General features: G+C 36.5%; 1 protein-coding gene across 3 annotated transcripts in view; it reads right to left on the reverse strand.

Annotated features, from left to right (window-relative positions):
* LOC127447413 (integral membrane protein GPR155-like) overlaps positions 1-7,361 on the reverse strand; it is a 54,033-nt gene extending 46,672 nt beyond the window's left edge. The window contains exons 1-3 of one of the 3 annotated variants that reach the window (XM_051709286.1): positions 7,120-7,360; positions 1,970-1,991; positions 931-1,419 (exon numbers count right to left, since the gene is read on the reverse strand). In XM_051709286.1, the coding sequence (XP_051565246.1) occupies positions 931-1,351 (421 nt within the window). In that variant the 5' untranslated portion in view covers positions 1,352-1,419; positions 1,970-1,991; positions 7,120-7,360. Of the gene's footprint in view, positions 1-930; positions 1,420-1,969; positions 1,992-7,119 lie in introns of all 3 variants that reach the window. The other 2 variants (XM_051709285.1, XM_051709287.1) reach the window with 2 other exon arrangements.
* Between the last annotated feature and the right edge of the window lie 3,533 nt (positions 7,362-10,894).

Genomic DNA, 10,894 nt, shown 5'->3' on the forward strand with positions numbered 1-10,894 from the left:
CAACTCTGTGAATGTCCTTGAGTGGCCCAGCCAGAGCCCAGACTTGAACCCGATTGAACATCTCTGGAGAGATCTGAAAATGGCTGTGCACCGACGCTCCCCATCCAACCTGATGGAGCTTGAGAGGTCCTGCAAAGAAGAATGGGAGAAACTGCCCAAAAATAGGTGTGCCAAGCTTGTAGCATCATACTCAAAAAGACTTGAGGCTGTAATTGGTGCCAAAGGTGCTTCAACAAAGTATTGAGCAAAGGCTGTGAATACTTATGTACATGTGATTTTTTTTTTTAATTTATTTATTTTTTTTTAATACATTTGCAAAGATTTCAAACAAACTTCTTTCACATTGTCATTATGGGGTATTGTTTGTAGAATTTTGAGGAAAATAATGAATTTAATCCATTTTGGAATAAGGCTGTAACATAACAAAATGTGGAAAAAGTGAAGCGCTGTGAATACTTTCCGGATGCACTGTATGTTTGAAAAGACAAAGACTATTGTGCAATGAGCAGCCCTATATATATCTGAAAAAAATCACGATATATATTGATAATCATCGGGAAAATCTTCCAATTATCGATGCGTGAAAAAGGCATTGATCCGAAGCGTTTTTATTCTTATGGAGAGGGTTCCCTCATGGGGGCTGCCATGTTAGGATCATGACCAGCCAAATACTACTCGCTTAATCTCAGTAACCGTCCTGTTTGACACTTTCACTCATTGATTAAAGTAATCATGGCTGACTGTGAATACTACATTTCTGGCATCTGAAACTGATAAAAGATTGATTTTAAATGAAGCTGCATCCACGCCACAAGGTGTCAGTGTAAGTCCAAGACAATGTCAACAAAAACTTACTCGGTGCACTTTTGAGCCTGTGGTTCTTTGGCACACATTAGTTAACCTATTTATGGCTTGTGCTCTTCTACTCACCTATGGGGAATCCCAGAGCGAAGTCATTACTCTGTGTGGCAAATATAGAGAACAGTCCGGCTTTGGAGAAGCGCCTCTCTCTGTTTGCCACCAGAAGTGTGAATACACTTACAAAAAAGAACACAGTCACTTTAGCCACCAGAATACTGAAGAAAAACGGCCAGATTACATCTCCAAAGTCCAGCAGCACCATGTTTTTGAACAGCAGAGCAGGCAGCGCAAACTTGGACACAAAGTTGCCCAGTCCTTTGGCTTGTGTAGCCGTGATAATGTTTGCACGGCCGGCGACATATCCACAGAGTATGATCCCAAAACATTCAAGCAGAGCTGGGAATAGTTTATCTATGGACATGCTGGGTGGTGGGACAGTGGGGGATCCATCCCAGCTGGTGGAGATGGAGATATTGACCGAATGATCCATCCTGTGCTTGATCAAATGTCCCTCATAGCAGTGTGGATGGGTCAACAATTGTCAAGTAATTTAACACTCTGAAAAGTAAAGAAATAGTGGTTCATTAGTTTATCCGAATGACAAATTAGTGTGTTATTTCATCAGGTCACAAACAGGAGTTTGAAAGGATTCAAATTTATGTTTGAAAAACAAAAAAGTATTTGGACAATTTCTGGTTGTCAAACATTAGTGGAACATGTCCATAATTATTACTTCTGATCATTGTTTACAACATCTAGCATCATTTCTTTGGAGATGCAACTTGTTTTTGTTTTTCTCTAAATAATTAATGTCATTAAGCCATTTCAAGTGTGACTTTTGTGTCCAAACATGTCCAAATACTTTTTGGGGCCACTGAATATGGGTCAATGACGTGACACTCATTTTTTATTTTTTTGTCTGGATCTATTTAGTTATTCAAAAATACATTTTTGAATAAATAAATATATATATATATATATATATATATATATATATATATATATATTTTTTTTTTTTTTTTTTTTAACTTGAGTACACCACTTCTATGATGATGATTATTTCAATTACAGAGTTCAATTACTCATTTTGATATTTTCTGGGACTTACGGTAAAAGATGTCGGGGTGTAACTGTCCAGAGACAATAAAAAAATCAAAGTCTCATTAAAGCTGAAATTCTCAAAAAAGAAATGTTGGCATGAGCAGTGCAGAATAATACATTATTATTTCTTTAAAAAAATAAAATAAGCAGTGAAACAATTTTTTTTTAAATATTATTAATATTTGAAAAACTGTTGTCCACCAAAACATAAAACAGAAATGACTCCTTTAGACCCTCATAACTGTGAAGTTTAAAAAAAAAAAAAAAATTATATATTATATATTAGGGTTGCAACAGTATGAGATTTCCACAGTACGATAACCGTCTCAGAAAATATCACGGTATTACACAATTATTATTATCAGTTACAATGACCCTTTTTTTTTGGTTGAACAAATGCTTGAAAACATTTTTTTAAATTGATGTGTAAAAAAAAGTCTCCCTTTTGAAAATAAATAAATAGAATAAATAAGAAAGCTAACAGAATTATAATAATAAACCGAATTATAAACATGATAAAAAATAGCATGTAAATATAACATGTTATAAAACTAAAGCATGTTAGTTTACATGTTAACATAGCATGTTAAAATAACTACTAAATAAAAAATAACATCAGCTGTGTGAGCTTTTAAAGTAATGTCTTTAATGATTATTAACAATTAACATATACTGTAGGTGCGCGACAGCACAGCCAGACTGTTCCTGTCTGTACATTTAACTCAGTGGTTCTCAACTGGTTTTGCTTCAGGACAGATTTTACATTAGAGATCAAGTGGCAACCTGCCATAGTAAAAACATAACCTGTATTTAATGTATCCTGGGTCACATTTCCTTTTATGTGGCATAGGTTTGTTCATGGTTTTCAAGTACAAGGACATGCATCAAGTGACATTATTTTTGTTGTTGAGGTCAACAACAAAAGCGACAGGAAGTTTTTGCTCCCCCCTTTTAAAAATTGAAGAGCATATTTACTTATATGAACCCATTATTATCCCGTTTGTTTCCTAATTTCAAACATAATTCAAACAGAAAATACATATTTCACAGGAGGAAAGGCTCCTCATTACCATGGTTAGGTCAGTGTAGCTAGTCTTAAATAATAGTAATAATAATAATAATAATAACAAATTATAGTATTTATGAAAAAATAAATACTAGCTGAAACACATCTTGAAACTTTAACTACAACTGCCACTGCTGATATAAAATGAGTTCTAATAGAGTCTACCTTTAGATTATTTCATATGAAACTAAAACATTTTGTCAAAATATAACTGTTACTTTTACTCATGTAAAATCGTGAAACAATTTTGTAAAGGTGATGATGTGTAATGAAATATTAGCGCATAGCACAGTGCAGAGCTGTTTGGCATGTCAGGGCTGCCCACTGTTTGAGAGGTTTGACTTGTCTTCCTCCGTAATGCTTTAAACTAGAAAAGTCTCACTAGAATTTAAATTGGTCACATCAGTTTTTTAGGTCTGCGCTCCACAATATCGAGGGAAGCCCGGTTGTTGCACGAGCGTGCCAGAGAGAAGAGCAGATCATGATCGCGAGCTGGTTCTGTTACACTCGTGCGAAAGTGCAGATGAGAAGCCTTTAGCCGATTGCGAGATCATTGACTCTGCCTCGGCAGTCCTAAATAGGCTATCACTTGGGCGGCTGCCGAAATATCTTCAATTGGAGAACCATGGCATTGTTCTTTCCCTGCTGTCCGCGATCCAGTCTGAATAGATCTGCGACCCACCAGTTGAGAAACACTGCTTTAACTCACACACACACTCACTTATGTTCTCTCTGACATTTTCTCTGCTGCATGTGTGTGTGTGGCGCAAGTTGACGAGTCTGACAGGCAGTCGTGGAGGAAAGGAGATGCGCACACGCAGGTGAGATTCTCCGTCCAGTTGCATTTTTTTCTCAATACCGTAGATAAGCAAATGTACATGGTACGTCAATTTTCATACCGTGGTATACCGTGAAACTGGTATACCGCTGCAACCCTAATGTGTATATATATATGGGCATTTTTATGAAAAGGCACATTTTGTTCAGGTAAAATGGTGTAACCCTAAGAAAACTTATTGATAATTGTGACTCAAACAAAATCTTGATATTTGTAAAAAATATATAAATAAAAATATCTTTGAAAGCTTTTTTGTTGTGTACTCTCACGTGTATTCAAGGTGCAAGTACTTAAATCCTTCCTTGATGGTTAAAACACTTGATCCATTTTAAAGTTATTTTTATTATTTTATTTTATATTTTTCTTTTGTTTGGTAGAAAATGCTCTAAATGTTTTTCCAAACAATTTGAAACCAAATTGGACACAAAAGAGTACATTTCTATGAACTTGACACGTGTGTTTTAAAATAGATTTCTCATTTTTTTATCACCTCGGACAGCCTTATTTGTAAATGACCCATGCTTTTACTTAAACTTTCATTTGCATAGACTGTGTGTATAGTCAAACTCTTTTTTGCACACTGATTATGCATTGTGAATAACTTTTTGTAGCACAGTGCGTATGTGTCTAGTCCCGGGTACTGTGAAACAGCGGCGTAGCTAGACCCTGGCTGATAGGGCTGAAGCTCCGGATCTTTTGTTAATAGCCCCGAATGTTTTTCTTTTGTGATGGGGGAAAAAAAAAAAAAAAAGAGAAAAAAGAAAGGCTTAATGTTCATAATATCAGGGTACAAAAGCAACAAGGCAGGCTTCAATTCTGACTTCAAATATAAATTAATTTTGATCAGTGAGCCCCACCTGTGTTAACTGAAAGTTCACAATTTGACTTTTATCTGCTGATCGTGCTCAAGTTCATCAGACATGTTATGAACACCTCGTGTGGGAGCTTTCTATTTTCTCACACAGGAGTGCAGCTTTTCTGTATCAGAGGCACTCATCAGAAGCATTTTATTATGCAAGATTTGTTTCTAATATATAATCTATAAGCCTCATTTCTATTCTTCATTTGTTTTTAACAATCCACACACAATGTAGATTTTAATGCATGCGCCAGTCATCTTATCCAGTTATTCGGGTTTAGTCGGGAATCGGTACGTGGGAATAAAGAATGTTTATTGAAATAGAATTTCCTCAAACGCAACTCAGAATATCAGAACAGTGAGCTATGAGCCTAAATAGCACAATACATAGGTTTTAAAATGATAAATCTCATATTAAAGTCAAACAGAAATGATCCAAAAACTGGTTCACATTTCCATGTCATGTGCGTGGAGTTAAACTGCTGCATTTAAATAGCCTCTTTGGAGTGCCTTGATTTTTAAATAGTTTAAAATCAGATGACATTGAACTTGTCATGACACTGTACTTACATCTCCACACCAGAGCATAAGGGGGAAAAAAACACTGTTTATCAAGCGTTGAAAATTTGCTTTGCTAAAAACAACCTGGAATCATGTTTAATAACAGTCATGGTGTTTTGAGATGAGTTTATAAAATTAAAGTTATTTTTAACTTTACTCTGTGATCCCACGATGGCGTTTTATTGCCACATTAAATAAAATAAAAAATTAAGATTTCGATAATAAAGTCGTAATATTTTGCAAATAAAGTAACAATTTTGAGAATAAAGTTGTAGCATTATGAGATTAAATTCACATGAGAATAAAATCAAAATTATTAAAATAATGTCATAGTATTTTGAGATTACAGTCATAATATTTTGAGAATAAAGTTGTAGCATTATGATATTAAAATTCGTATGAGAATACAGTAAAAATTACAAGAATAAAGTCGTAGCATTGTGAGAATAAATTCGTATATTGTGTGAATAAATTAGAAATATTAGAGAAAAAAATCTCAATATTAGGCTAAACAGAGCGTCATTATCACAATAGTACGGACGCCGATCCAGCAGCTTCGTTAATGCAAGAGATGGATGTGGAAGACCTAGTGAAATCATACTTTAGGATCGGATTGTGCAATAAAGAAATCTTTGATCTTTTGGCTCATCAGCACAGAGTTATTATCAGTTTCTGGACACTGCAGCGGTTATGTAGGAAATTTTATTTATTCAGGAGAAAGAACCAGACAGACATTCGCGCAGTCCCGCTCAACGTGGTGATGCTTGGTCTGCTTTTTTTGTTGGGTTTTCCTCTCTAAACAATACTGTAACTGAGGGGATGTTACCACATACAATGTCTTGAAATGGACCTAAATAAGTCACAGCAGTTCCAATTATTTTTTTGCTTCACTTGAAAGTGAGCCTCTATCTCGCACCTCCCTTAACAGGCGCCCACATGTTGAAAACTCCTGTACTAATGCACACCTCATTCATGAACAGAGAGCTAGCAAAAACTTCAAAAACAAATTCAGCTCGGTTGCATGGCCAAGTTATCTCCCTGGTTAGTGGTGTTGTATGTAATGACCCACATGCTCCACTTTGCTGTTGTCCACCACATCACTTTGATGTTACTTTCCTTTTGATTTATTCTCAAAATATTATGACTTTAATCTCATAATGCTTCGACTTATTTCTTATCATTTTTAATTTATTCTCAAAATATTATGATAAATTACAATTGCAAATTTAAATTATTAAATTACTTTGATTTTATTGTTAGCGTTACTTTCTGCACAATAAACTGTAAGCCGTCAAGTTCTCGCTTTGATCCGCAATTTAAATTAAAAACGTGTTTGATCCGTTTATTGTGCGCCTGACGTTTGCTCATACAAATGTTCTGAACAGGTGTCAGTGTTGCGCTTAATATAATTATTATTTGACAGGTAGGGTGGTCATTGTTTAAGTCATGGAAGGAAGGATTCTTCTTATTTTTATATTATAATATTGCCTGTGGGCTAAGTCCCGGATGACACTGAAGTCTAGTGACGCCCCTGCTGTGATGTACCAAAAGGCAAAACACGTCTGTCCTTCAAAAATACCATGGTACAACCATTTTCAAATAATCATGGTGGTATCATAAAACAAGTTCCCCCAAAAAAGCACGAACTATAGTATGTAGCTACTGAATTTGCATATCGTTGTCTGGTCAAACTATTTGTAGCATATAAACTTTAAGTATACCCATTTATCTCTCTCTCTCTCTGTGTGTGTGTGTGTGTGTGTGTGTGTGTGTGTGTGTGTGTGTGTGTGTGTGTGTGTGTGTGTGTGTGTGTGTGTGTGTTTACAAACTCACCGGATCAGCCGATTCCTGGAAATCGCGCACGGTTGCGTTGATCCGAACCGCCGGTTTGTGTTAAACTCACAAACACACTTTCACTCATAATGTCTCAACATGAACCGCGATCTCACATCTATTCCTATTCTTCCGCAACGCCTCTGCTCCGTGTGTGTGGTAAAGTCTTGTTATCTCATAGTAAACACACAAGGCTGCAGTGAATTGATCCTACACGCATCATGAAGTTCATCTCTCCAATCATACGCGTCTAGCACTCTGCGCATGCGCACACGAGCACACGGACCTTGCACGTGGTGTTTTGCATAACGATTCAAAACACATCTGATATGAAATCATCGCTAAAATGTGGAGGAATATTCACATTACATACGAAATTTGCCTAATAGAGATTCATTTTTAATTTATTTGAAAAAGCATGAGATTTATCGCATTTGACCCGTTACAAAATACGACCGCGCCAATGTTGTTCATGTAATGGGCGACAGAGGGCAGCATTTCTCTATGTCAAGGATATTTACAAATGCACTGCTTGACATTACAGTAAAACCTGTGACATTTCTAGTGCCCACATAATTAAAATCGAGTAAAAAATATACTAAACCATGTTTTTTTGAAAATGTAAAAATGCAGAAAGCTTTTTGTGAGGTTAGTGTTAGGGGATAGAATATAGTTCGTACAGTATAAAAATCATTATGTCTATGGAGAGTCCTCATAAGAATAGCCACATTGTGTGTGTGTGTGTGTGTGTGTGTCAACAAAGCAGCGCCATTCACTAACGCTGCGCGTGCATTTGATATATTTACTTATTAAGCACAGCCTTTTGTGATTCGCAGAGCTATCGCACATCGTCAAGTGGCTTTGAATAAAATGAACGAGTCATTTTAACTACTTTAATGGGGGTTTTTTTTATGGTTCTTTTATGTCATTTTTGGAGCTTGACAGTAACGAGCATGACTAACACACAGTATCGGATTTGGATCGGGCTCGTTTGACCGATACCCGATCCGTTTAAAAACATCAGTATTGGATCAGTGCCATCCCTATTGCCAGGTTAAAACCCTCTTAAATTAGCATATTTTTGTGAATTTTATGCAAACTAAAATTCCAATATCATCATATTTTTGTAACTGGGAAAACAAGTCAATATAATTTGCATCGAGAAAATGTTGGCGTTTGAGGTAATTTCTTAAGTTATTTATTACTCCTATAATATAATCGCTTTGCCTAAAAACAAACGTCAGAAATCAAGTGAACATGCTTCTACTGTTCAGGATAGATTATTATTGTCCCTCATATCAATAATCTTTGGAGACTGTCTACATTTCACATTATTTCTAAAGACAGTTATTACCTTTTTTTAGAGAACTGCTTAGCATAAAATAAACCTCAATTATCTAGCGATACATAATGTTATGGTAAAGGAAAGATTAGAATTGTTTTTGATGATCAAATTTAGCATGTCCATGAATACTGTATTTGAAGAACTGTATTTGCTTATTTCCAAGCAACCAACATCATGGTTTACACAAAATCCACAACAATCGCTGTACCAAGCTACTTTGCACTAAAAGAATGAAGCTGTAGATGCCTTATCGTTGCCTTTGCCGGTCTTTCTGTCTTCTTGCTTGAAGCAAGTTGCTTCAGACCTTTTTTGCTTCTTCGGCAGCAGAGCTACTGGATCTCCCGTTGTCTCCAATGCTAAAGCACGATAAAAGTATGCTCCATTGTGTTCTGTCACCATGACAAATTCCTTGTGTGTGTAAGCATACTTGGCAACAAAGCTCATTCTGATTCTTTTCGCGCTTCGTGTCACCAAACAACAATGTTCTAAGCATAGCCAAACGTATCTATCAACACAGGCGGCAGCCAATGAGCGCAAGGATTCTCTTCTTCGACATTTAGTGAAACACCGCAGGACATGTGATTTCAACATGGCAAAACACACTGAAGGGGGTGACCTGCACCATTTAGAATAAAACACTATTTATAGAAAACTATTATGAGTACAGTCTTCATCTCATGTGAGTGTACACCATTCAGATCAAACTTCACAAAAACACTTTTTAAATTGGCTCCAAACTACTGAATGCACCTTTAAGGAAAGGGTCAACTACAGTGTCAGAAATGAACTTTTCCATTAAGGGGCAATATTTGCATCCTGGATTTGATTTTCATTGGTATACTTGTTACCCTTGTCTGATGAAGAGCATGTAGCTCAAAACCTCATGTTTGTTCATGGTGAGCTCATTAAATTTTTTGGGAGCAACAGTGTGATGACTTCCTGGAGTTTTTGTGGATGTACATTTTTGGTCATGCACCTGTATTCATTATATTGTTTGGATGTGCATGCTTTCTACGACTTTTGATTCTTGTTACCCTTACCTCATGTTCCCCATATTTTTTCTAACCATATAAAATGTAGTGTGTGTCATACTTTTATGTGACGATCTAAGATTAATCAATTAATTAACATAAATTATCTGAATATTTATCACATTTCCTTCAATAATATGCAGAATAGAATATTAAGAAATATATCTGATGAAAAAAAAAAAAAAGACAAAAAAAAAAAAAAACACAGAGGCATTATAGGGCATTTTTTGCCCCCTCATTGTCAATTCCAGGGACATTTTTGTTACTTTTGTTGCCATTTTTGCCGCAAGCCCTTGTTAATGTCTGACACTGGTCAACTATATAATGAAGGTTGATTTCAATGAAGAGATTGAAATACGTACACTCACCAGCCACTTTATTAGGTACACCTGTACATCTACATATTCATGCGATTATCTAATCAGCAAATCATGTGGCAGCAGTTTAATGTATAAAATCATGCAGATACAGGTCAGGAGCTTCACTTAATGTTCATGTCAACCATCAGAATGGGGAAAAAAATTGATCTCAGTGATTTGGACCATGGCATGATTGTTGATGCCAGACAGGCTGGTTTTGATTATTTCTGTAACTGCTGATCTTCTGGGATTTTCACACACAACAGTCTCTAGAATTTTCTCAGAATGGTGCCAAAAACAAAAACATCCAGTTAGCAGCAGTTCTGTGGACAGAAACACCTTGTGATGAGAGGTCAACAGAGAATGGCCAGACTGGTTTGAGCTGACAGGAAGGTGACAGCACCCAAATAAATACGCGTTACAACAGTTCTATGCAGAAAAGCATTTCTGAATGCACAATACTTCGAACATTGAGGCAGATGGGCTACAACAGCAGAAGACCCCTCTGGGTTCCACTTCTGCAGTGGGCACAGGCTCACCAAAACTGGACAGTAGATGATTGGAAAAACGTCGCCTGGTCTGACAAATCTGGATTTCTGCTGAGGTACACAAATGGTAGATCCACTTCAGCCTCAGTTTTCTATTCTTGGCTGACAGAAGTGGAACCCAACGTGGTCTTCTGCTGTTGTAGCCCATCCGCCTCAAGGTTCGACATGTTGTGCATTCTGAGATGATATTCTGCTCACCACAATTGTACAGAGTGGTTATCTGAGTTACCGTAGCCTTTCTGCAAGCTCGAACCAGTCTGGCAATTTTCCTCTGACCTCTCTCATCAACAAGGCATTTCCGTCCACAGAACTGCAGCTTACTGGATGTTTTCTTTTTCGCACCATTCTCTTTACTCTCTAGAGACTGTTGTGCATGAAAATCCCAGAAGATCAGCAGTTACAGAAATACTGAAACCAGCCCGTCTGGCACCAACAATCATGCCACGATCAAAATCACTGAGATCACATTTTTTCCCCATTTTGATGGTTGAT

The sequence above is a fragment of the Myxocyprinus asiaticus genome, chromosome 10 (genome assembly GCF_019703515.2).
Source record: "Myxocyprinus asiaticus isolate MX2 ecotype Aquarium Trade chromosome 10, UBuf_Myxa_2, whole genome shotgun sequence".
Classification (NCBI taxonomy): domain Eukaryota; kingdom Metazoa; phylum Chordata; class Actinopteri; order Cypriniformes; family Catostomidae; genus Myxocyprinus; species Myxocyprinus asiaticus.